The 27,196-nt window shown below is 40.1% G+C and overlaps 1 protein-coding gene and 1 pseudogene across 2 annotated transcripts in view; one reads left to right on the top strand and one right to left on the bottom strand.

Moving 5' to 3' along the window:
* The window catches only part of Lrp2 (LDL receptor related protein 2), a 177,899-nt gene that overhangs the window by 45,529 nt on the left and 105,174 nt on the right, over window positions 1–27,196 (top strand). The window contains exons 5-17 of one of the 2 annotated variants that reach the window (XM_074071046.1): window positions 3,417–3,527; window positions 3,849–3,962; window positions 5,115–5,231; window positions 6,311–6,460; window positions 7,956–8,075; window positions 12,857–12,985; window positions 14,869–15,038; window positions 15,924–16,147; window positions 17,159–17,365; window positions 19,802–20,004; window positions 21,662–21,802; window positions 22,479–22,682; window positions 25,975–26,167. In XM_074071046.1, coding sequence (XP_073927147.1) covers window positions 3,417–3,527; window positions 3,849–3,962; window positions 5,115–5,231; window positions 6,311–6,460; window positions 7,956–8,075; window positions 12,857–12,985; window positions 14,869–15,038; window positions 15,924–16,147; window positions 17,159–17,365; window positions 19,802–20,004; window positions 21,662–21,802; window positions 22,479–22,682; window positions 25,975–26,167 — 2,083 coding nt within the window. The remainder of the gene's footprint in view (window positions 1–3,416; window positions 3,528–3,848; window positions 3,963–5,114; window positions 5,232–6,310; window positions 6,461–7,955; window positions 8,076–12,856; window positions 12,986–14,868; window positions 15,039–15,923; window positions 16,148–17,158; window positions 17,366–19,801; window positions 20,005–21,661; window positions 21,803–22,478; window positions 22,683–25,974; window positions 26,168–27,196) is intronic. The other variant, XM_074071047.1, reaches the window with a different exon arrangement.
* Window positions 957–1,646, bottom strand: LOC141422421 (small ribosomal subunit protein eS6-like; annotated as a pseudogene).

Here is a 27,196-nt window from a genome sequence, read left to right as displayed (position 1 = left end):
ATTGAGACAGATGCATTATCAGCATGGACGGGGACAAGAAAACTGTTCATTGTTCATTCCCGGTGTTGAGCTGCTGACGTCTGGCCATTGTGGTATCCTCTCTGATGACTTGAGCTGTTGTTTGTCGGGGTAACAAACAGCTTCAGGAAACTTTTGCTCATGTCAGGGATGCTGATTTTGTTTTTTGAGTTTTATGGATGGAGAACACAGAGCCCTGTCCAGCATGTTTATCCCAGATCCCTCACAGCTATCATAGTCACCTAAAATGCAGTAGCCACAGTCTAAACCCAGATAAATTTTCCTCCCGACAGGTAGCTTATCTATGAAAGAGCTGTGTTTTTGAAGATTTTGTTTTTCTCTGCTTGCTGCTGCTTTTGAAAGGCTAGATAGCACACCGAATGCGGGAGCTATGTGGTACACGGAAAGGGGGAGGGAATTGCTTGTCAGCCACAACTGGCCTTTTGCATCTCTTGAAGGCAGAATTAATAAACAGAATTGTGGGACCCATGTGCAAGAGCTTTTGCAAAGCAGACCCTCTCAGTAAAGAAAAGATAGCAATAACCTTAAGCCCTCACTCCTTTTGGACTATTTCACATAAAATAAAGTTCAGAAAAAATTTAATATTTGAATCAGCTACCTAAAAATGCCTCCCATGTTTCTAAGGTTTGATCTTACTATTTTTGGTGGTACTGGGGTTTGAACTCATGGCCTCATGTTTGCTAGGCAGGTGCTCTGCCACTTGGGCCATTCTGTCAGCCATTTCTTGGATGGGTTTTTTCAAGATAGACTCTTTTGAACTATTTGCCTGGGCTGGCTTTGAACCACAATCCTCCTGATCTTTGCCTCCGGGGTAGCTAGGATTATAGATCTGAGCCACTGGTGCCTGGATGGGGTGTGGCTTAAGTGGTAGAGTGATCAAACCCCAGTAGTGAAAAAAAAAAAAAAAATAGAAGCTCTCAGAAAGGACAGCTTGTATCTCCTGGCAGTGTGCCCTGGTGTTTTTCTTTGTCTTCCTTCATTCTCTCAGGCAAAAGTTGAACATATTCTGCAGTCTCTTTACAGTGTTTTAGTACACTGTTTTTCAGAACCAGTACACTGGTATGTGTGTGGAAGAACACATGGAGTGACCTGATGCTGAATCTTGGGTATTTTGTTCCTAGACTTTTTTTAACCTTTTTTGTTTAAGGGCTTCTGACAACATTGTGGCACATCAACTTCTTTAGAAAGATGGAAAAGTTTGTGTGTTCTGCTAACTCTTGGGCCCAGGTGATGAGGCACAATGGTGTCAATCAGCCCAGGAGTACCCTTCTTTCCTTTTTCTCCCCAAAAGGCAAGTTGAGAACATGCAAATTGGCATCCAAGCAGGCTCCCACTTTCTCTGATTCTCCTTGGTTTATAGCAGGGATGTCCCTTACTTGTTAGCAGGCACACGTATGGCTGGGTCAAGACACCTGCTTCATGGGGAGACCTTATTCAGTGTTCCTACCACTGATTCAGACCACGTGCCCCTTCTATTCTTCACCCAGGGCACCAGTGTCAACTTCTGTGGCTACACACTTCTCATAAAATGTTTGAAGTCTGTGTTTATCATTCTCTTTAGTGAGTTTCTGGCAGCCAGTGGCTGGGAAGGAGACATTCAGCTTCATCTTGAAGAGCCTTCAAATCAGTATATGATTCACTATACCTAACCTTGGCAACCTGGATGCTTCAGGACACTTAATGGACTAGTTTTGAACTTATGGAAATGAGAAGATTGAAGCTTCTTTCTTTATTTTACAAAAAAATGAGAAAATATGCCTGAGAGTCCATATTTTTTAAAGTGTGAGTTAACATGGAACAAGGTTAATATAGTTTTATCACAGAATTTTGTGCATAGCTTCTGCTTGAAAAGACTTTGCCCATGTAAAGAATTAGCTGGCGTATTTTCATATACTTGTAAAACCTCAGATAGGATTCTTCTATGCAAATTTAGCTTCAAAGTGGAACAGTGTTATCTGTCTTTGAAATCTTAACTAAAACATGCCTTTTTCTTGATTGAAGACAATGTGAAACTCACTAGGAAAACAATCTTCAATGAAAAAGATAAAGCAAAGAAGATATCATACTTGTGGGAAGGAGGATATAAAAAGCAGATATTCAAAATATTTTAAAAGCTTTTTATCTAAGATGCTCACCTGGGATAACTCAATAGCAATACTGAACATTTCTTGAGCACAGGGAGTAATGCCTTGGTTCCTGTTCTTAGTGCTGGGGATTCTAAAATGAGCAAAACAGGATCCCTGATCTCAGGGGTTTCATTATGTCATGAGGGAAACATAAACAAGGAACAGAACAAAGCTTACAGTTAGGAGTCACGAGGAATCCAAGTTCCAAGTCTGAGGAACCATAGAGGATGGCAGACAGCATGTGATTCCTGCAAGGAACATTCTGATTTTCTGCTGTGACCTAGAAAACCAGGATTAAGCATCTGCTTAATAACAGTGAGGTGATCATCTGTATATAACGTAGCAACAGTACAGTCACATCTTCCGGTTCTTCCAACTTTGTTTTTGTGTCTACACTGAACACACACAAACAGTTTTTTTCTTGTCATTATTCCCTTATGTAGTGTTTGCATTGTATTAGGTACTATAAATAATCTAGAGATGATTTAAAGTACAATGGGAGGACGTGTGTAGATTATATGCAAATTCTGCACCATTTTATATAAGGGGCTTGGGCATCTTTGGATTTTGGTATGCACAGGTGGTCCTGGAACCAATGCCCTGTGGATACTGAGGGGTGATCGTAATTTGTGCTTGGGGAACAGCTATGCTTTTCAAAGTGCTTTACTAGACATTGTCTTTTTAGGCCCATCTACCCTGTGCAGTAGGTTATTCAAATATGAGGAAAGGAAGTGGTGACACAGAATAAGCAGGCTGAGTGAGTGTAAATAGCTACTGAGTGGCACTCCCGGGTCCAGAACAAGGTCTCCTGACCTCTCTTTGTCCAATTCTCCAATGAAAAGAAGTAGCTCTTCATTTCCCAGAACACGTATGGTGGTACATGAGTTTCCTGAGATGTGATTTGTATTATGTAAAAGAAAGTTCCATTCTGAACTCTTAAATTCTTTCTAATTCTTTAGCTTTCAGCTCAGGAGTCATCTCTGCAGGTGAGACATCCCAGGGCTCCAAAATCTCCCTCCTGTGGTGTCTCATAGTTCGCTTAAACCAGTTTGTCATTTGTGCCATTATTTGACTAATGTCTCTCTCCCTTATCTAGTTGTAATTTCCAAAAGGCCAGAGACCATGGCTTTTTTTGTCTACCAGTATGTATTTGTTCAGCATTTGGTGCCCAGCATGTAGTAGTCACTCAAGAAATGTTTGCTGAAGGACTGTCTTAAAGTTTGCTTACTCTTTCCATTCTTTTAAAAACAGAATATCCCACATGTGAGCAGCTTACTTGTGCCAACGGAGCCTGCTATAACACGAGTCAGAAGTGTGATCAGAACGTTGACTGCAGGGACTCCTCTGATGAAGCCAACTGCAGTAAGTCGTGTGCACGAGAAGTGCTGGGGTACGTGGAAACCGGCTTCCACTGACTCGAGACAGCCAGTTGTACGCACCTCCTCTGAAGCCCGCGTTCAGTGAATTCATGTTAGTACTTTGAAATCAGCCACTGGTGGGAGTATTTACACCAAGGAAATCGACAAATACTGCAATGGAGAATCCATGGTTACACATTTACCCGTGCCCCATGGTCTAACAGGAGTCACCTTTTAAAATTGAGGTAGAATCTCCTATGTGGTTAACGGCTACAGTGAAATTAAAGTGCTGTTTTATCTTTCCCTTCTTAACCTTGCGTCCTAGCTGGACAGTGCACGCACAACGAGTTTCAGTGTGGCAATGGAGACTGTATCCCTCGTGCCTATGTCTGTGATCATGACCTCGACTGTGATGATGGCAGTGATGAACGTAATTGCAGTACGGTGATTTCCTTATGTTGGGTCATGGTTAGGGGTATTTAAAAAAATTATTATTTTGTTTCCTACCAACATACCATTTTCTTTTTTTCAAAGAAAAGAATCATTATGTTTGATGGCAGATGAGGCCAAAAGATCATGTAGGGGCCATGGCCCCAGCCATCAGTTTTGTTGAACCTGGGCATCTTTACCCTCCATGGAGCTTTATAAGGTTGAAGAGTTGTATTCTTTCCTTCAGCTACAGAGAGACAGGGTGTATTGTATCGTAGGACTCTCACATTACCCATACCTCAGGAGTGGGTGTGATAACCTTGAGAGTGAGAGAGAACTTGAAAGGAGAAGGGTTCCCTAGGAGCAGTGATTCTAACTCTTCTCTTTACTGTCAAATTCCTGGAGGGTGAGGAAAGTATCAGTGGTGCCGGTGCCTCAACTTCTTCCTTCTTAACCCTGTTGTTACTTCTCTGCTTTGCCCTCAGTGTGAATTTCCTGCCCCACTCCACATAGTGGCCACCTCTCCACTCATTTTTTTTGACTATTTTGAAGTTAGAAGTTAGTAATTTACTAATTAGTAAAATACTTCCAACTACTTAGTCAGAAGCATTTGTGGTCCTTTATTTACTACAATGAATGATTTTTCTCTACCCCTGTTTTGATTGGTTGTACCTGTGTCTTATGGGATTGTTAAACATTTTCAGCATCACCCTAATTTTCTGAGCGGTCTCTGATCCCTTTCAGGAACCTGGACTTATTCAGTGCTTGTGTTAAAGAGAGTATGACATCATTGTATGGGTGGCTTAGAATCATTTGGTCGTGGTTAGCAGTTACCGTGCTCGTGGTACAATGAGAGAATGTTGGACCTTGGCACATCTAGCATCTTGATTAGTCTGCATTCTCTGTTCTGTGTCCATCTCTTCCTTACCATTTTGTTTTTAATGCTGAGAAACAGAGACTGGCAAGTGAACTCATTCCTGGACCCAAAGCTGCCTGTATCTTTTCCTTCTCTGTTTCTTTCTCTTTCTCCTTTTTGTCAAAATACTTAAGGAATTAGATGGATACAGACACTACAGTGTCTAGGAGCTCAGTGCGGGCTTAAAGGAGCGCTTTGATTTTTTCCTAGCAATCATGTCTTTGAGTCTTTGTTGCTCTCTTTCAGATTATCAGACCTGCGGTGGCCACCAGTTCACTTGCCCCAACGGCCAGTGCATTCATCAGAACTGGGTTTGTGATGGAGAGGATGACTGTCAAGACTATGGGGATGAAGATGGATGTGGTAAGGCAGGGAGGATATCCTACCCAAACATATTTGTCCTTGTTAGAAATTCTCTGTGAGACAAACCAGCCTCAGGGTTGGCTGGGGTTTAGGGAGTCATTTAGGGACTTAGTGGATGGGTTAGAAAGAGGTGACTCCATTAGTGTTTCCTAAAAACCACTAAGCTCAAATATAGCCCTCTCCTTCCCATCATTAAGGATAAGTAGGTAGGACAGTCTCTCCTTTATCCTACTCTGACCTTGTCACTTAAGACTACCTATTTTACCTATGCAAAAGTGGTAGGCTGGGGGAGGGGAGAAATAGGATTAAATGTGATTTGTCAATGACTTTGAACTGTGCTGAGAGTTCAGTTTTGTTTTGTTTTGTTTTTTGTAAATTCTGATTTCCTAAAGAGTCATGACATCCAGTGCTGAAGGAGAGGCCACACTGGGAACATATTGGATGGGACTAGGGACTGGTAGGTGCAGTACAGGGGAGTGTTTAAAGGTTGTTTGAGAGGAAACTGCCATGAAATTCACTTCTTCACCCTGCCTCTGTCAGCAGTGCTTCTAACAGTTCTGAAGTTACAGTGAGTTGCCTCCACTGTTCTAGTCCAAGATATTATAAGGGTGATGCTTGTCAGGAAAGATCCACTGATTTTATGGTTTTGTGTTCCAGGAAGAAGTCTTCCTATATTTTGAGTTCTGGTTTTCCCTCTATTGTCAACATTTCACTAAATAAGCAAAACAAATCAAACAACAAAAACCCAAACTCAGGAATTTTGATGGCTTTGGTTTTATAATTCATGATTAAATAACCAAATCCTCTCTTGGGGGTTGTGAATCTAGTTTGTTAATACTTCAGGCCCATATCTGCTTCTTTCTCCTACAGCTTGCCTGGGGACTGCCTCCTCCACAAAGAGTGGAATTTAAATAGCTCCATTTTGTCACTTTAGAATTTCAGTAAAAGGCTAAGGATGGAGTTAGAAAGTACGAGTTTTTTATAGAATCTAGGTCATTTGTGAATTTCTGTTGTCTATCTGGCTGTGTTCTCTCCTAACCACAGAATAATAAGAGCTGATTCCTCTCTTTCTCCTATAGAAAGCAACCATCATCGTCAAACATGTTACCCGAGAGAATGGGCTTGCCCAGGGTCTGGACGATGCATCTCCATTTACCAAGTTTGTGATGGAGTTTTAGATTGTCCAGGAGGAGAAGATGAAAACAGCACCTCTAGCGGAAGATACTGCGGTGAGTGTGGAAATTCATCCGGGGAGCTCTTAGAAACGTATCTTTGTTTCTAGAACACATTTGCAAATACAGAGTGTATCAGCTGGCATTTATACAGCAAAATTCTCCAAGACTTAGTGGCTTAAATGACAAACATGTATTACTTCTCACAGTTCTGAGGGCTGGCTAGGTAGTTCTTCCGGCTGATACCAGTTCTCTCACATGTCAGGATGTTTTGATAAAAGCTTGGCCTCACTCAGTCTTGTTTTCATGACGGTGGAAAGATCACATCCTCATGTGCAAGTGTTTTTAAGCCTCTTCTTATGTCCTGTTTGCTAATGTCTTATCGACCAGAGCATGTCACTTGGTTAAGGCCAAAAGGGACTGAAGAAGTAGATTCCATCTCTTGATAAGAGGACCTTGAAACATGGTGTCTTTTCCCCAACAGGGTGTTTTGTTTTTATAACAATTTTTAATGACCCTACAGGTGTTTATGAGATTTTATAATAATTATTGATATTATTACTACTTTTTTTGTGGTACTGGGGATCAAACCTAGGGACTCACACATGCTAGGCAAGTATTCTACCACTGAGCTGGACCCCTATCCCTATCCTGGAGATTTTATTTCTTGTTTTGTACTAATGAACAAAGGTCTTATCTGGCTATAACCGCCCCCCTCCCCACATTCTTCTGATTCCTAGGTCATGTACTTTGAGTTATTTTCTTATGGTAAAAGTGAGTTGGCCACACACAGTGTTGTTTGCTGATTTCTTATGTGATCATAGTCATTTGTGAGGAAAACTGCCTGGAAGTAGTTTTTTTTTTTTTTTTTCTTTTTGGTGACTGTAGAATAGTCCTCTCACTGTCAACTCATCAACTTGGTGACAGTGATGGTCCTGGAGGAATCCAATTTATGACCTTGATTTAGGCAATTGTGTTCTCTGTAACTACATCAGTGGTTGTCCAGAAGTGACCCAAGGATTTTTCTCCTGAAAAAACTTATGATATTTAAATATGCTGAGATTTCTATGGTAACCTGTTTCACTTGGAAGCGCTGTTGTAAAAGCTTAAAAGTTAATAAGAGCTATGTAGTCATTGCTCAAAGGTTTAAAAATTTAAATTAACAAAAAGAAAAAAAGAACACCTGAAATCCTGCCACTTGGAGCTAGCCCCATGGTTAAGATTGTTAGGGTATATTTTCAGTCAGCCACTTGGAAGTTCTTAACTCTTCTACAAAGACACAATGGTCATAAGACCTGATTTTTCCATAAATAGCACTCATAGTGATTTATAATTGCACACAACAGTAGTTAATAATGTTAAAAAAGGAGTTTAAAATATGGATTAAGTTTTTATTGTATAATATTGCAGTTGTTTTGATTGGTGACATAGTTTCCTGTTCTGCTACTTACTTACTCAGCCTGTACTTATGGAAAAGAATTTATTAGGTAAACCACTCTTGCCTAGAGACTACTCACTAAGTGAAGTTCCCCTTCCACCCCTGTCTGTTTAGGTGTGAGTATGTGCTCTGCCTTAAACTGTGAGTACCAATGCCACAAGACACCAGATGGAGGAGCGTGTTTCTGTCCCACAACTTATATCATCAACCACAACGACAGCCGTACCTGTGTTGGTAAGTAGCAGGTGGGAGTTCCTGGTCTTTCAGCACGGTGTCCTGAGGGGCTCCATGATCTCTGATATCAAGGAGTTTGACTTAGGTTAGGAATGGTGATGTAGAGCAGCACAATTCTCACAGAAAACCTGGGAAGTAGGAAGCTTTACCTCTGAGAAGCATTTGTGGGGTATACAATGCTAAAGAGTGGTTTTGTGATGAGGGAGTTGACCACCTACTGGACCTGTCCATTACCTCACCATAGGAGTCATCCTTTTGTGTTTCCTGCTGAGGTGTTTGGAAGCATGGCCATGCTGCTTATTAAATACTGAAATACTTCCCTCCACGTGATGGGTAGAGAGCTGCTGCCTTGAGCCCTTCAGGTGTTCCTCCTCCTGCTCTCCTGGCCTCTTCAGGATGCACAGATGTCCTCAGAATCCAGCAACTAAAGAGTTGTTAAGTGATAGAGTGGAGGACCACCAGGTCCCTGTTCTGGTGACTGCAGTGGTGGGCCAGTGCCAGTTCTGGGCTGATTGTTAATTCCACTGCTTTTTGCCCGTTTGGAGGTAACATTCAAGAAAAAAAAGCAAATTCTTTATCATGATGCTTTCAGCTAGTGGCTGCCCTTGAACTAGACACCAAGTCACCAAATATTTCCTCACATCTCTCCTATTTGAATTGCAAATGATTTCTTCCAGTGGGAGGTTTTTGATTCTTATTGCAGCTTTATCCTGCTGTGACTCAGATGGAGTCGGTGTTGGAAGAATTAGACATGGCCAAGTAGCATTGGCTTCTTAGAATTTCAACGAGTTTCTAATGCTCTCATTTCTTTTTCCTTCTTTCTGATTTTTGTTGTTTTGTTTTGAGATGAGGTCTTGCTATGCAGGCTAAGAACTTGTGCTCCTCTTGGCTTAGCATGGGCCACCACTCCCAGCTCTTCTTTCTGATTTTACTTTATTTTTTTGCAGTGCTGGGGATTGCACCAGCCATGCCCCGTTTGCCTTATGTTTCAGACAGGTCTTGTTTTGGGAACAGGCTTCTGGGAGGCAATTGAAACTATTAAAATTCGGTTTGATATTTATGGATCTCCAAAACACAGATGATTCAGAATTTTCCCAGGATTTATGTTCTTTTGATATTCCTTAGACATTTGAGATTCTTTAGAGATTTCTGGATATCAGAACAAACATGACATGCATAAGAAATACTTGGAAAATTTCTAAAATTTTCATATAATTTGGCAAAGAATATTGAATTTGGATAAATCTAATGAAGTTATTCAGTCTTGACTCTCAACATAATTATATTTTATTAAATATGATTAATCTTAATAACTACTCTTAATCAAAAAGTCTTTTTATTTTTTTGGTAGAACTGGAGTATGAACTTAGGGCTTTGTGCTTGCTAAGCAGGCTCTCTACCTCTGAGCAACACCTTCAGTCCATTTTGCTGTGGTTATTTTGGAGATGGGATCTTGTGAACAATTTGCCTAGGCTGGCCTCAAACCTCAATCCTCCTGGTCTTGGCTTCCCAAGTAACTAGGATTCCAGGTGTGAGCCACCTGTGCCAAGCCAGAAAGGCTTTTTGATGTCGGAAATAAACTCCAGTTTAAAAATTTAACTTGGAAGTCCTTAAAGTCTGTTCTTCAGTGTTACTGGGAAGTATTGTAATGGGGTTCACTACTATAGTAGTTCAAGAAAAACTGGATTTTTTTTATTCAGTAAAGTAATCCAATTGATATTGTCCTTGTGACTTCTAAATAGGCAATTTTAGGCTTTTAATAGCAGGATCATGTCCCAAAGTTTGCCCGTGATCTAATTGCTTACTTAAGAAACTGCATTTGTCCTGGTGTATTAAGATTCGGTAGTTTTTCTGTGTTAGCCACAGAGATCTTGGAGACTCAGAGAGAGCACCAAATTATTTAAGAAAGCCTCCAAATTTCTGATCACTTTCAGATGTAAATAAAATACTATAATCTGACCCTGACCTTATGTGAGATTTTTTGTGTTTTTTATTACCACTGCCATTGCCCTGGGAATGTGTTCGAGTTGGAAAAATTTTTCACATGCATGTCCTCTGAAGCCCTAGCCATGCTTTCTAATACCCTTATGTGGCAGCATCGCTTTTTCCTTGGAGTGATGCTCATCTGTGGAGGTGAGGCTGCCCTTTGTCTTTGGCAGATGTCAAGCTTCTCTGTCCCCTTTTACTGTCACCCAGCTGCCATTTCGACTTTCAGTCTTGTAGTTTGCTAGACATTTCTTCTTTCTCTTTGTAGAAAAGGGATTCCAATAGAAATACCAGAAGCCACACTCTCTGTATTACATCAGCTTTTCTGTCTTTTTCCTTTCTCAGCCCCCAAAGAAGAACTGGGGCGGGGCTGTCTTTCAGTAGAAACTTGATAGGCCATGGAGTCTTTTCAGTAAATTGATTTGTCCTTATAGAATCTCCTACTTCCAGCTTGGATGCTCCCAATTTGTTCTCAATCTTTTTTCCCCACTGTAGAACTTAGACAGCCTTTTTCTGTCATTCCAGTATGTAAGCCTGTGATGAACATTGGCTTGTATTTCCAAGTGTCTAGAGCTTAAATGTCACAGGTTTGGGCTACTAAGATTGTTTGCAGTCCCTTATGAAATGAAAAGCTGACATAACAAGGTCATTATGTTATAAAATTTCACGTGACCTACTAATGAATGTAACACAGAAAATTGCAACCTTTTGCTGTGCAGATGGTCATAGTGGACAGCACACTGGAAGCAGTGTGAGTTAACACTGGGCACTCGCTGTAGCTTCCACCATAGATATCTTCCAGTCTTCTGCATGTCTTCCTGGGACTTTACAGACAGCTTCATTTGGAGATATGCTCAGAAGTCTACATTTGAGGGCCTTTATGAACCCGAGGCCCCGTGCCACCTGCAGAAACCTTTTCTGTTACCTTCCCTGTCTTAAAGAATTTGTGATGAGTTTTGAAGCATATTTGTTTTAGAGAATACTATTTCTCTCTTTGTAAAGAGACTATTGTAAATACATGACATTACGAAAGTAGTTATACTGGCTTAAGCCAAACTGAAATTTAATGGGCTTTGTTGTTTTGGTTTGCTTGCTCAAGCATTTCAATCCAACAAATATTCCGTATGACTGTCACCCTCTGCATGGCTGTCACCCTCCTCGTGGCTGTCATCCTCTGCATGGCTGACTCATTACAGAAGCTTCAGGTGTTGGAAGCCTATGTAGCATTTGTCACCTTAGACATGGCCCCTTCGTGAATATCTCAGTGATACTCAAGAGTAAAGTTGAGTCATCTTGACCTGAGATCTGGTGTCTTCCTGCAATTTTTCTGCCCCTGGTAGTCTGGACTGGCAGTGGAACTTCTGTGGCTGTTTCTGATTGGCAGGACTTGCTGTTTGTTGACAGAATGGTGTCTTGGTGCAGTTTTAGGGCGGGGGGGGGGTCATTCAGCACAAGGGGCTTCACACAGCCAGATTGGTCAGAGATGTACCCAGATTAGATGGATTTTTCTCCCTTCTTTGGTTATAGACCTTGGCCAGAAAGATCTGCTGCCTGGAGGGAAAGGGAAACTTGGAGCCATTAGCTCGATCCCAGTACCTTCCCAGACTTTTCTAACAGGGAGTCAAGGGATGGTGGGCCACCCAGCAGATGTGGTAGAACTCAGTTCACAACCCTGACATTTGCTTCCAATGAAATCAGATCTGAGGAAGCAGAGAATTCTAGACCTGAGGCTGCAGTGGTTTCAGAAATAATAGTCTCAAGAATTTTCTAAAGCCAAATGGCACGGGAGCCCTGTTGGCATAGGTTGTGGAGGTGTGGAAGTCATTCTCCCAGGAAAGAGAGCAGGGCAAAGGATGATGGGGAATGGTCACAGTCTTGGAGAATCAAAGATACTTGGCACCATTTTACCAAGGATAGGGAAGTTTGTGCACCCCTTCCCCTGTTGTTTATGTCTACTATATTGAGACTGTTTTTGCACAGTGGAAATGGGACTTTTGTGACCAGGAGCAGCACTTATGTAAGGAAACTTACATAAGTTTGTTGTTACTTCAACAAACTCTTACAAAGTGAATGAGTAATAAGTTAATGAATAAGTAGAAGATATTTTCATGTGTTAAAAATAATTTTCATTTTGGTTATGGCTTTTTGATATTAAAGGAGGGACAGTTAGGTAAACAGAACTTTCTAGACACTTTATTGCAGCCACAAATCATGTCTTCCTGAGGGGTTGGCAGGCCTTACTTTATTGTGAAATGGTCCTGCCTAATGGAAATTTCTGCATAATGCAAATATTCCTATATCTCCAATCTGTTATTTGGTAACTATTGTGACTATTAGGGACTTAAAATGTGGCATGTATGACTGAGAAACTGAATTATTAATTTAATTTTAATTAATCTAAATGTAAATTTAGATAGCCATAGGGGGCAAATGGCTACCATTAGAAAAACATGGGTTTAAAAGGAAACATTTATACCAAAATTCATATATCTCGTAAAACAACATGAATAAATGAAATACAGTGTGACAGGGCTGTGAATTCAAACAGGGCTGGGAATCACCTGCAAAGTTATCATACACGTTGGTTTAAATGATCTTGGGTTTTCCCTTGCTGAAGATGACGGTTCTGAGTTCTATTTTTTCTGGTGGGCCTGGAAGCAGACCTGCCTTTGTGGGGGTGCTCTTTTGGACAGGGGTGTAAGCACATTTCTGGACATGTTGTCTAGGACTTTTGTCTGAGGGTCTCAAGAAATGATAATGAACCTGATTAAGACTGTGTTTTTCTCATATGGCAGATTTTGATGATTGCCAGATATGGGGAATTTGTGACCAGAAGTGTGAGAATCGATTTGGCCATCACCTGTGCCACTGTGAGGAAGGTTATATCTTGGAGCGTGGGCAACATTGCAGAGCTAATGACTCCTGTGAGTAAATTGTGGACACTTGTATTTCTGAACATTTAACTTCTGATATCTTCCCTGCAGAGCTGATGATAAAGAAATATTGGTGTTCATGCCAGTGGCATCTTTTTATCATCTCAGATTGGGGTGGACCAACATTAATTTTATACTTTGGTTATTAAGGACAATTTGTGTATTAATAGTGACCAATATAAAAGCATTGGTTTCTTTATTGGTCTCAGTTATCATATCACCCACCACATTTGGATTGTGGAATAAGTTTGATGGCTATGGTCGACTGACTTGGACACTTAGCTTTCATTTAATTTACCCACCACAGTGTAGGTAGATAGCTCTCTATAGAAGTGATTTTTAGCATCGTTCATGAAAAATTTAGGGGTGTTCAAAATGGAAATGCTAAAACTGGATTAAGATTTTTGTGAATGCCTTCCTTCTGGGCATTTTGTTGGAATCAGCTTAAGAGTATTGCAGTACTCCAAAGCATTTTTGTCACCAGGGATTGCTGGGTCTCAGTTTTAACTCCTTTTCTTGTGCTGGGAATAGAACTTGGGTCCTTGTGCAGGCTAGGCAAGTGCTCTACCACTTAACTCCCTTTTCCATCTGGTATTTACACTTGATTTTGAAGTGCTTTTGGTGCCTTCTGAACTGTACTGCTCATATGATCCACAAATGGCCCTCTTTTTAGTTGCTGTTGCATAGAAATGCCTGATTTCTGTGTCCTAACTTTTAGGTGCCAATGATCTTTAACAATTAAATTTATTTATTTATGAGAGGGTAATATACTCATGTTTAAAAACTTTATTAGAGAATGTGTAGTAAAGTGTCTCTTTCCATCCCTGCTCCTTTCTCACAAGTGTCCACTTCCCTCTCACGTGGGTAATTGCTGTTTCTATATTTCAGTTCTAGAGAAATTTTCTTTTTTTGGTGGGATTGGGGTTTGTGCTTGCAAAGCTGACACTTTACCACTTGAGCCATACCTCCAATCTGTTTTGCTCTGGTTCTTTTGGAGTTGGGGTCTTGTGAACTATTTGCCTGGGTTGGCCTCAAACTGTGATCCTCCTGATTTCATCCTCCTCCATAGCTAAGATTAGAGGTGTGAACCACCAGTGCCTGGCAATTCTAGAGATTTTTTAAAAAAATGCACAAATAAGAATGAAATTATATTTAACCCTATTTTTACATATATGCTAGTAAACTATGCACACAGCCTGGATCTTGCTAATGTCATTTAACATATTTTCGAGAGCTTTGTGTATCAGCACATAGAGCTGTTTCTCAGCTGTTTTTTCACAGTGGCTTGAGGTTCTGTCTGCACACATACCTTATTTAGCTAGTCCCCTACTCATGGGCTCTTCAGTCACTTCTTCCCTTTAGCGATTGCAAGTAAGACTGTCCATAATAACTTATTCATCTATCTTGCCTACTTGTGAGTATATAGACAGCATGGATTTGGATCCACCATTGCCATGCTTTTTATGCAGTGATTCCCTGGTACTCTTTGAAACATGTTCTTTGTCTCACACAATCTAAAGGTGCACTTGGAGATAAAGTGCCCATGTCATCAAGGATTCTTGGGAATACCTGCTGTGCAATTGTCAGTGTCATTGAAACTGCATTGGACTAGCAGTCAGGACACTTGAATTCTTGCCTGACTCAGTATAAACTTACTGAGATTTTTGGATACTTCATTAAGCATCTCTGTGCCTCAGTTTACCCAACTGTTGAATGGATAGAATGATTGCTGTCTTTCTGCCTCAGAGGTTTAGTTTAGAATCAAATAAGATAACAGGAGAAAACATTTGGAAAAGCAGAAAACATATCTGTTGTACGTTCCTTCACCAGCCTTGCTCACCTGAGGGAGTGGTAATGTTTTTCTCCACATTTAGTTCAAGAGGCTTCCATTATTTTCTCCAACGGTCGGGATTTGCTAATTGGTGATATTCATGGGAGGAGCTTCCGGATTCTAGTAGAGTCTAAAAACCGTGGCACGGCCGTGGGTGTGGATTTTCACTATCACCAGCGCAGAGTGTTTTGGACCGACCCAGTGCAGGATAAGGTAAATAGAAAATTTCGGGCCTATAGCTTGGTTGCTAAATAGAACCTCAAACTCCCAGTGTTGATAGCTTTTCATTTTTTGGGGGGAGCAGAGGGGAAGGTTCCTTTGTTTCCTAACAAAAAAGGCCCTTGAGCTATTTTATGTTAATCAGCACCTTTTCCACGCTATACTATTACATGTGACTATTAAACAAAGCCTGCTATTATATGGATTAGCCTGGAGCAACTTTTAATTTTATTCGAAAATGAGTCCAAAAGCCTAATTAAAAGAAATAGTAGACATTCTTTCAAAACTAGATAGATATTTGGTAGTAATTTTTGAAACTTGATCATTTAAAATGTAAAAATGACTCTGCTTTTCTGGATGATAAAAATCAGATTTTTACCTGTATCTTCTAAATGGAGCAGTAATTGAGGATTGGGTAAGAAATATTGACAGTATTTTGACTAATGGCCAACATTTCATTACACTGTCTTATTTGGAAAGTGTGATTGATTTGATTTCAACTTTGGTCATGTAATGCAGCTTTTAAACATAAATTTTAGAGACTCCTAAAGAGTTGTGGAATTTATTTATATCCTGTTCCTTTTCCTTTAATATGTAATTGATTAAACATTAATAAACTCTAATCTACCTAAATACTAACTGGCATAAAATTTCTAAAAATTGGGACTTTGTATTACTTGCAGTTCTGATTTGATTACACTTAAAATTTAAAATAAAACCACTGCTGCTGCCCTCACCAAAAAAATCCACACTTTAATTAAACTTTTGATAACTACCAAGAAGGTCCAGATAACGAATTCCTACAAGATAGATGCACTGAATGGAAACAGTGCCTGCACTCATGCTTACCAAGTATAATGATACTGGCTTTTCTTTCAGGTTTTTTCAGTTGACATTAATGGTTTAAATATCCAAGAAGTTCTCAATGTTTCTGTGGAAGCCCCAGAGAATCTGGCTGTGGACTGGGTTAATAATAAGCTTTACCTGGTGGAGACCAAGGTCAGCCGCATAGACATGGTTAACTTGGATGGAAGCCAAAGGGTCACACTTATTACTGAAAACCTGGGGAATCCTAGGGGGATTGCTGTGGACCCCACTGTGGGGTAAGTGATGCAAAAGCCAACCAACTGCTGCACGTTAGGATTTTGTCTCTCCCGTCAACATCAAATACCCACTGGATTAACTAGTGGTTAATTCTCATCTCTTCCATGCTCTGTACTAAGAACTCATGTTTATTTTGTTTCTGTTCATGGAGTTGACTAAATATAATGCTGTTGAGGAGATGTAACACAAACACACCTACTGGGGTACTAAACATACTCGATGCATCAGGGAGTGAATTCTGTTCTTAGGTTTTGTTCTGATTCAATCTAATCAAATCATTACAACCAAACATTACTCCATTTCACTGTTATTAAGATGACTGCTCTAATGTGAGTTAGCTGAACAGCTTTTTCAAGAAGGGGAAAGGTGCCTTCTGGTTACAGACGAATATTGGGAGAGGGGTGCTCATATCTCATTATAGGTTGTTCCGTGTGAATCAGCCCTACAGACAGATCCTGCTTTCTTTGCTTCAGGATTCAATGCTACTTGTCCTGATCTACACACTTGAGAAGAGTTTTAGGGGCTTAGTTTTTTAGAATTTCGCAGCTGGGTCTTGGGACTTTTAGGTGAACTTTAGGCTGCTTAAATTTTGGTGACTGGTGATTATTTATTTCACCATTATATCAGCTGACCTTCCTTGAAAATGATGGGGAAAAAAAAAAAGAAAAAAAATGAAGGAATGTTCCGTGGGCTCTGTCATAGAGTAGAGGACTAAGGAAGACAATAGTTTGATGGCTTTTTAAAAAATAGAGAAGTAAAAGACAGAACCAGGAAACAGAGGAGAAAGTTATGGGGAATATAAATTTTTACTCTGTTATGTTAGCATATTTAGTAGTTGCTATTTGGAGTCCCTGATTCTCCTGGTCTGGTTTTTAAAGCGCTAATTTCCACTGTTGACACCTCCCTTGCTAGTCAATGGGAAGACGCATTCATCCAAACACACTATCTAAAAACTTTTCCAGGTAAACTTCTAAAACAGCAGACTCTTCCCTTTGCCTTGTCTTTTGTAGCTACTTGTTTTTCTCAGATTGGGCAAGCCTTTCCGGGGACCCCAAGGTGGAAAGGGCTTTCATGGACGGCAGCAACCGCAAAGACCTGGTCAAGACCAAGGTGGGATGGCCGGCAGGGATCACTCTGGATATGGTCTCCAAGCGTGTGTATTGGGTCGACAGTCGCTTTGACTACGTTGAAACTGTAACTTATGATGGAATTCAAAGGTAAGCATTTTTTATGGCTTCATAAATTTGGAGGAAAGTATATAAAAATTATGGAGAGGCATAGCAAAGTGCCAAATTAAAATATCACTCTGTTGGTTGACAAGATGGCTTAAGTGACTGTTGCATTGACATTTGCATCAAGTGACCTGCTCTGAGTTTTGTTAACTCTTCTTGTGTTCCATAATAACTCCCATAAAATATTACCTATATGATAAGCATGCACCAGCAGGCCCATTGTTCTTTTCCATTTGAGTTGGTCTTGAGAACTTTTTGTCAGGATTGGCCTGGAACCACAATCCTTCTTCTTCTTCTTCTTTTTTTTTTTTCTTTTAGAAATCCTTCCAATCTCAGCCTCCTGTTTAACTTAGAATGACAGGTGCAGACCATAGCGCCCAGCTATTGATTGAGATGGAGTCTCATGAACTTTTTGCCCTGCTGGCCTCGAACCAAGATCCTCCCCATCTCAGTCTCCCAAGTAGCTAGGCTTACAGGTGTGAGCCACCAGTACCTGGCTGCATTTTAATTTTCTACTTGACATTATCTGGCGAGAATTAATTGGATTTTACTTTGCTCATATATTTCAAATTTCAAGAAGAAATTCTTTTAGTCTAGTTTTTTTTGGTTTTGTTTTTTTGGTACTAGGCATTTAAATCAGGGCCTCATGCAAGCCACCCTTGTTCACTACTGATCTCCAGCCTGGGAGAAATTTTCACATTATAATTTTACCTGGTATACTCTAAAGATAAGTAAAAGCAGTATTTGAATATCAAATATGGCATGCTTTTTTCTTCATCTTCTTAAGCTGAGTGGATTCTATCTATAAATTAAATCATAAGCTATTTGTGATTCTCTCCTTTTGGTATGCTCAAAATTTGGGTAAAAGATATTCTTCAAATTTTGACCAAGAAGAGTTACTCTGTGTGGATTCAGTAAAATAAACTTAATTTTTTTCAAATTTCTTGATTTCATTATTTTATCAATGAAAGGTGTATTCTAGTTTTGTTTTCTATTGTATCTCTATTTTGTAAGGGTGATACCACAGTTTGCTACTGGATTACATGTTCTAGAACCATCTCTGCCTTGGGTTGAATGAAGTGATTGGGAATTAATATTATCACTCCCTATCACTAAAGCTAGTTGCCATGTTGAGAGATAATTTAGAGAAAAAAATATTAGTCAATCTGACAAATCATATAAAACAATTGAGAAATTGACCAATTTTTTTCTTTTTCAATGAGGTGTTTCAGTATTATACTGTACAGTCTCCATATTTTTTGCTAAGGTTAAAGTAAGACATAAAGAAACATCAACAGAGTTTCAGAAAGATTTGAGTGGTGTGCTGGCTGTGAAGAAATATCAAAGAAATATGACCGCTCACGAGTACGCTGCAATCGTAAAGTCCTTCCTCATGCTTTGCCAGCAGGTGGCATTAAGCGTTCTGGAGTTCACCAACTGAAAAAGCTATTCTCTCTTCTCAGAGTACCATGGCATTCATTGTTGAGTGTTTCAAAGTGTGGATTAACTCGTCACCTTAGCTTTCTTTGTTTTCTCTCTTTATTGGGTTCTCCAGCTGCACTATTTACCTGGGCCAGCCTTGGACTCTGATCCTCCTACCTGTGCCTCTTGTGTAGCTGGGATTATAGTTGTGTGCTGTCATGCCTAGTCTACTTCAAGTCTTCTTAGAGCCCTATTGTGCTTTTTAGTTTTAAGAGGCTGCTAGGATATTTTCCTTGAGGACTTTTTATTGTGCCAAAAAAAGAAAATAAGACTTTGTCCCTATGAACCATTGTCTACCTCATTTTATTTCTGTGTTCAGCTGAACCGTTGCTATATGGTGTCGAGGCCAGTTGATTTCTTCCCTTGGCTGAATTTTGCTTCTATTGCCTTCCCGTTTAAGAAGCTGTAGGGCCTGTGCTTCTGCTGGAGAAGTATGTCCATTGACAGTTTCTCAAGTACAGGCATAAACGGTAGCACTTTGCTTCCACTGGGGTGTTTGCTGGGGGTTATGGTTGTCCTGCTCCCTACTTGTGGAGAGGTGGTCAGCAGTGTAGTAGAAAATGGTTCGGGTGTCTTCCACCCCACTTCAAGTTTTGTTATGCTCATCCACCTATGGAATTCAAGTGTTATTTCACATCTTAGACTTTTATATGTGAGACAAACTTACAGGAATGAAGAGCAAACAAAAAACAGTAATTTCTCCCCCAAATCTAAAAACAAGATAGGATGAATTTAAGCCTCAACCGTCTTTTCCAAGAAACAGCATGGAAAGCCTATCTGATGGAGATGGAATTTCACATGCACCTTAGGATGTTTCTTTTCTGTATATTCTATATTATAATAAGAAATGATTTTGCTTTTTAGAAATTTAACTGAACTGATTATCCTTTTAGAAAAATATAGCAAAAACCAAAAAATTGCATATATGCTTTGTAACAGGAAGACAGTGATATATGGAGGCTCCCGAGTTCCTCATCCTTTTGGAATAAGCTTGTTTGAGGAACACGTATTCTTTACTGATTGGACAAAGATGGCTGTGATAAAGGCAAACAAATTCATGGAGACCAACCCCCAAGTGTACCACCAGTCGTCCCTGAGGCCCTATGGAGTGACTGTTTACCATGCTCTCAGGCAGCCCTATGGTAAGCCTCCAACCTTGATAACCCTGACGGGATAGAAAGGTTTTCTCAAAACTATGGAAGTTCGTAAGATTTGGGTATCTCAAATACATGAAGGGTTATCTATAGGCATTCAAAGAAATTGATGTGTTTTAGAGTGAAAATACCATATTTCAATAGATGTTTCTTGGGCCTGCAGAGTGCCAGGTCCTGGTTAGATGCTGGGATCTAGCAGCAGACAAACCAAACCCAAATACTGGTTTCCACTCTGCTGTGAGCAATTACCTATTTCATACCTCTACTGTTATTTCGGAGGAAACCGAAGTCGACAGAGGAAAATGACATGTGTAAGTGTTCATTTTAGGTAGTGTTGGTATTGTTTTTTCTCTCTCTGTTGAATATATATGGGTCTCTCATTGGCTAACTGGGTTTGGTGTCTCTGACTGGTCAGATACTGTGTTAGTCTTTTGTTATTTTACAGTAAGTTGTGTTTGTGTTTTAAGGTTTTAAATTGAATTTTGGCAATGTCTGGACTGTATGAGGCTTTGTATATTATGGGTCAAAGAAAAAGAATATAGTAAATGAGGTTATGTTGGTAGAAAGCTTAAAATTGGGGATTGTAATTAAGAGAAAGACATCTCTGCTTTAAAAATCTTACATTAAGTAATGAGTCTATTCAAATGGAGAAAGACTAAATTAGATTAGGTTGATTAAAAAGAAACCCAGCCACTAGAACTGATATATTCAGATAGAGAACCTTCAGTGTCATCATCCTGGGAAAAAATATACTTATCTGAAAATGTTCTGGAAGTTTCCATTTGAAGCAGTTTTCAGACTCAAGTTTAGGAGCAACTAATTTCCCATCTGCCTTTACCTAGTTTGATCGTCAGGCTTTTTCCATTATTTGGCTCAGGATATTCTCTGGTGTTTCCCAAAATCAGTCCTCCGGAGAAAGGAAGGAGAATTTTAATGAGTAAGTAACGAGGTCCTGAGGTCCAATTCCAGTCCCACCACAAAAAAAAAAAAAAAAAAAAAAAACCAACAACAAAGAAAACAAAGTCAAAGACTCAAGAGGATTTTGAAAGCTTTATCTGGGGCAGCCTTGTGAACATGAGCATCCAGAGGTCACTACGTTGAGGGTGGCTTTGCAAGCATAAACTGGTTTATTGACAGACATGTAAGGTTTTGGAGTCAGATCTGGATTTGAATCCTCATTTAGCACTAGCCACTGAATAATTCTAGGCAAGTTGTTGAAGCTTTTGGAGCCTTTTGGGATAACAGTACTTAGAGTTACTGGTTGCACATTCTCTTGCTTTCCAAATAAACTCCCAGTGAGTAATAATTGTATTATCTATCTTATGAATGGCAAAAAAATAGCACTGAAGATTTATTTTTTAAATTTGGGGGCAGTTATTTCTAATCACAGAAACTGGCAGGTGGAGTCTTAACGTAATTATTGTGGAAAAAGAATCCCATAGGTACCAGCTATGGATGTGGTGTTTTTTGCCACCACTAGTTTGAGAGTGGGGCGGGAGAGTGGCAGTGCTGTGGGAGGGTTAGGTGGCCAGATGGGGGTGCCTGCAGTGGCAGCTGGAGGTTGCCACCCCGTTGTGTTTCCCCTGCAGGCACAAAGTGCTCCACAAGTCTTGGATAATTCTACCCGTTGCCCTTTCTCTTCCAGCTAGCAATCCTTGCGCAGTTAACAATGGGGGCTGTGAGCAGGTGTGCGTCCTGAGTCACCGAACAGATAACGATGGTCTAGGCTACCGGTGCAAGTGCCTATTCGGCTTCGAGCTGGACCCTGACGAGCGCCGCTGTGTTGGTAAGACTCCGCCATGGGCAGCTCAGGGCGCAGGTGCCTCTACCCTGACCAGCTGTGGGTGGCGTCTTCACTGTGAGCAGGCCACAGGCCATCTTGTAGGCGCCACTTTCTCTATGCACAGAACTGTGCTTGTCCTTTGGGGTTGCCCTTCAATTCCATATGTAGGGTTTTCTTTGCCCCTTTTATTTCCTTTTATTTATTTATTAAATTTTTTTTTCTTTTTTTCTTTTTGTTGTCTCCTTTTATTAACTGTGGTCTTCAAATTCCATATGATTGAATTTTGCTATTTTTTATTTCCGCTTTTTTTTTTTTTTTTTTTCCCAGTGCTGGGGATGCAACCAAAGTCTTACACATGCTAGGCAAGTGCTCTACCGCTGAGCGACATCCCCAGCCCTGGACTCATTGTTTATATAAATAGGTGCTATTGTTTATATAAATCAACCCCAAGGATAAATTTCTCAGGAAGAAGTAAGATTCTAGTACCTTCATGTTGCCTGGCTTTCTCTTTCCACCCTTTGTTTCCAGCTGCTTTCCACAAATGCCTTTGCTATGTTTATGTCAGAATTATATTTCACAATTAGAAAGCGTACTTTATGAACCTATAAGGGATTTCTCGGGAACTTGGGGAGGGCGAGGGCCGGCCACGGCTGACTGTGCTGTGTCACTCTTCCCACAGTTGTGAAGAACTTCCTGATCTTTTCGTCCCAATCGGCTGTACGTGGGATCCCATTCACCCGCTCCACCCAGGAAGATGTCATGGTTCCTGTGACAGGCAGCCCTTCTTTTTTTCTTGGGATTGATTTTGATGCCCGGGAGAGCACTATCTTTTTTTCAGATACATCGAAAGATATCATTTATAAACAAAAGATCGATGGCACAGGTGAGAGTGTGTGTGTTTTCTGGAGTTCATTCAGTATAATTTTGTACCCACTCCTGAGGCGGCATCTTCACTAAGCTGCACAAATGCTTTTGATTGGGAAAGAAATATATTGGGTTTTAAACATGAATCAAATTAAAACCGGCACATTTCCTTTATCTTCAAAATAAGTTATAAATGACTATATTTTATAATGACAAATACTAATATGAGAGGAACAGCAGTGTCTAAACCCTTCACACAGTGATTAACTAGAAACTGTTGTTTCTAGTCAAGCAACCACATTGGTCCAATGGGGTGTCATCACTTTGGGGATGCTGGGCTATCTTCAAGCCATTGTTTGGGCTTGGACTAATAATAATTTCTTTAAAAGAAATGAATTTTATGTAATATGGGTTTACTATACATTTTGAATTTATTGGAATTCTGTTAAAATCTTCGTAAGCATCAAAGACAAATTGTAGTCAGTCACACGTTACTGTTGGATACCTTACGTGGATGATGGCGTGATCTGTTAAGTCTATTTGTACCCACGAATGGGCTGAAACCTGCAATTTGAAAAAACATCGGTATGTGTACTGAGGTATCAATGTAACTAGTCACTAAGAGGACCAGTGCAGGCGTTTGACTGCATGGTTTTGAACTTGACTTTCCACGTTTTCTAGCCATGTAACCTTGGGCAAATTACTTAATTTCTTCATGCCTCAGTTTCCTAATCTGTAAAATAGGAGTAATAATATAGGTGCCATACAGTTCATAAGGCTGTTGAGAGAATTTTAGACTGGTGCATGTAAACTGCCTAGAATTAACACCTGGAAAAGATGAAATACTTAGTCAATGCTAGCTATCATGAAGCTGTTATCAGTGAAAACTGTATGGCCCCATTTTCCCAGGCTCTCAAGCCAGACCGGCACTCCAGGGTCCTCGCCTGTCACCCTTATAGTGCTTTCTTCTGCTTTCTGACCCCATCTTTCTAAATGCTGCATTTGTGTAGATTATTGTTTCTTGATTTCTCATCTGACTTATTTACTTTCTTGTGGTAGATGAGGATTTGACTCTTACATTGTTTTCTTCCAGTCCCCTCCCCCAACTTTTTGTAATTTTTGATAAATTAAAACTAGATGCTTATAGTATTGATATAATCTAAATATAAATAGAGTCACTGCTAAACCAAGTAGACTGCTATGATGACACTTCTTGAACAATTTTGACTTTTTTCTGGACTTGACCGTTGTCCTGTCTCCGTTTGCTTAGTTCTCTACAGGACTGTCATACATGTTCGCCAGTGGAACTCTCAAATGCCTCTTCAAGGCAGCAAGCAGTGCTCCATCATTTTTTCCCTTTTGGAGGCCTCTGTTCCATTTCTGTGGGCCTCATTTCTCCCTGGGGCACAGCTGTCTCTGACTTTCCCTTGTCCCTGTCCTGTGTTAGATCTCCTTGTTTGGGGAAGGCCATTCATTTCTCTTTCTACATTTATTTCCTCATGTTGCTGGAACACAATTATGTAACAGCTTCCTATGAAGATGAGTTGGGTGGCATACATTTTGAATCTTTGAATCTGAAAGTATTTTATTTTGTTCTCCATCTTTGTAGGGTTTTAGGTTGCAGGTAAATTATACCTCAGAAATTTGAAGACATCTCTCCAATGTCTTCTAGTACCCAGTGTTGAGAGTCCAGTACCACTTCTAGTTTTGGTTATTATTGTTGTTCTGTTTTTATTTCTTTCTAGAAGCTTTTTTTACCCCTCCAACCTTGAGATTATGTCCTTCTTTTCTGGAAAAGTTTTGTTTCTCTGTTCTATTTCCCTCCCCCACCTTTCTGTAATTTTTTGTTTTTGATGGTACTGGAGTTTGAACTCAAGGCCTCACGCACTTCTTAGGCAGACACTCTACCACTTGAGCTACTCTGCCAGCCCTTTTTTTGTGTGTGTTGGGTATTTTTGAGATAGGGTCTTGCAAACTGTTTGATTGGGCTGGCCTTGAATTGCAGTCCTTCTGATTTTTGCCTCCCAAGTAACTAGAATTACAGCTGTGTGCCACCTGTGCCTGGCATAAAGTTTACTTTTTGTTTGGCATGAACCTTCTTTGACCTCTCTCTCACTCCCCAAGTTAGGAAGAAAAACATTCAGTAAATACCTTATTAAAAACCTCCCCAGCTGAGTGAGGTGGCTCACACCTATAATCCCAGCTACTTGGGAAGCAGACACCAGGAGGATGATGGTTTGAGGTCAGCCAACTCAGGCAAAAAGTTACTGAGACCCCCAATCTCAATAAACAAGCTGGGTATGGTGGCGAACATTTGCAATCCTAGCTACATAGGCGGCATGGGTAGGAGGTTATGCCTCCTCTTCTCTCACCACCTCAAATTCCTTGAGGGCAGTGCTTACACTTATTTCTAAATGCTTCACTTTCCTGTGACTCAGTTTCCTCATCTACAAAATAGGCACCGTAATAATGCATACTTGACTGAGTGGTCATGAGGATGAAGGAATCTCTGTAAAGTCCTTCTTTCTACCAGTTCCAAGCCATAGTAGGTGCTCAATTAATATATAAGTTTTTATTATTAGCAATATTATGTTACCTAAATGTCTAATATGTTGCCTAGTACATAGACAACTTTCTTTTTACAATTAAATGAAAAAAAATGAATGGAAAAAAAAGCACTAGGATTTCTTTTTTTTACTACTGCAAAAGAAAAAGGTGATTGCTTATTTGGACTGACATTTTCTCTAGTAGAGAAGAAAGAAAGTGAAAAAGAGAGGGAAGGGCATAGCCGTTTCCCAGCCAGGAAAGTGGGCTTTTTCTCCCGTAGCCAGTTCTGACTTCCTTTCTGGCATCTTTGCTGGTCTTTTCCAGTCTTGGCAGCATTGTGTCTGTGGAAGTGTTGAAAGTCTCTTCAGACGGTTAGGCAGTCACACCTCTGGGCTCCCCCCTGCTTGTACCTGGCGGTGTCAGCCTGTCCGGGTGTTGTAGGTGAACTCAGGTATCTCTTCTTCAGATGTTCTGCAATGAGAAATTTTTCCTGGAAGGTTGAAGGGAGTAAATTCAGGCCACATCACTCCTGGCTCTGTTTATCAGTTTCATATCTATTCTTTGAGATCCAAGCTTTGGGGAATGGATAGATTATAGGCTTATCTCATGCTATTTCTTAGTGGTTAATTTTTTTTAAATTTAAGAATTCTACAAGTGTTTATGAACTGACACAAAATTGAAATATGCAGTAAGTAATAGGAATCTTCATGTCTTATATAATATACTTAGTTTAATTTAAGCCATATCTATATCTCCACTTACAGGAAGAGAAATTCTCACAGCTAACAGGGTGGAAAATGTTGAAAGTTTGTCTTTTGACTGGATTTCAAAGAATCTGTACTGGACAGACACCTCTCACAAGAGTGTCACTGTCATGAGGCTGGTTGATAAATCTAGACGAGAAATAATCAAGAATTTAGACAACCCACGGTCAGTTGTGGTCCATCCTTCTGCTGGGTAAGTGAGTCCATGTTTTCCTAAGAGCTTGGTATGTACGCCTTTAACAGTCATGGAAAGTGGGCCCATTACAAGGCTGAATCATCTAACTTGACATCACCTTAGGCTTTGTTCCTTTAGCATAAGCTTAAGTAATCACTTTATCTTCTTCAAAAAGCATTCTTGTAAAGTTTCAGCTTTCCTGGTCTTCTTTGATGCATGGTTTTCCCACAGTTGCAGAGGACCAAAGAATGTGCTTCAGTGTGGTAGGGAAGGAGGAAGATGTAGCAGAATTATCGAGAAAGGCTTACGTTCTTGCTCTGCCTTTCTGTAGTGGTGGGACGATTCGCAAAGCTTGCTTAGTCAGGCAGCAGTCTTCAGCATAAAACATTCTTCAGATCACGAACTGTCACGTTTTATTGTTCTCTACTTGGTGGTATGAGATAATATTTCTTTTTTAGTTCTTAAACATGTTCAGTGGCTAACATGTCTTAGAACAAGTTTGAGATATGCAGCTGTATTTGGATAGAATTATAGAAAGAAGGCTGTCGATTCACTAATGCCTGATTCTCTCCCTTCATGAACCCTTGACCCATATCTTCTCACCTAACCCATAACCCACTGTGGAGGAGTGATATGTTATACCCATTTTCAAGATAACAAATCTGAGGCTCAGTGAGGTAAAGTGACTTGTGAAAGAATCACAGCCAATGAGGAGAGAGGTGGCATTCAAACTCAGGCCTGCCCAAGGCAAAGCTTGTAGGCCTAACAAATTTTGTTTGCTGTTTCTAGAGTGTTCACTTTATATTTTTATTTTCTCTTTGTAAAATAATATGTGAAACATACTTTAAAACTGATACTGGTATTGATAAGAAATCCTACCATCCTATACAGACTTAAACTGTTGATTTTCTGATGAATTTACCTTAATATGAATCTTGGATATTTGGTTTTGAAAAGCTTCTAAATTCTTTTACTAATGACCTTTTCATTTAAAAATGATAGAAAGCAATAGTAACATTTGTGAAAGTTACATTTTGGAAGTGACTT

The sequence above is a fragment of the Castor canadensis genome, chromosome 4 (genome assembly GCF_047511655.1).
Source record: "Castor canadensis chromosome 4, mCasCan1.hap1v2, whole genome shotgun sequence".
Lineage (NCBI taxonomy): Eukaryota > Metazoa > Chordata > Mammalia > Rodentia > Castoridae > Castor > Castor canadensis.
Note: the sequence above shows the minus strand (reverse complement) of the source record. Positions and strands in the feature narration are given on the sequence as shown.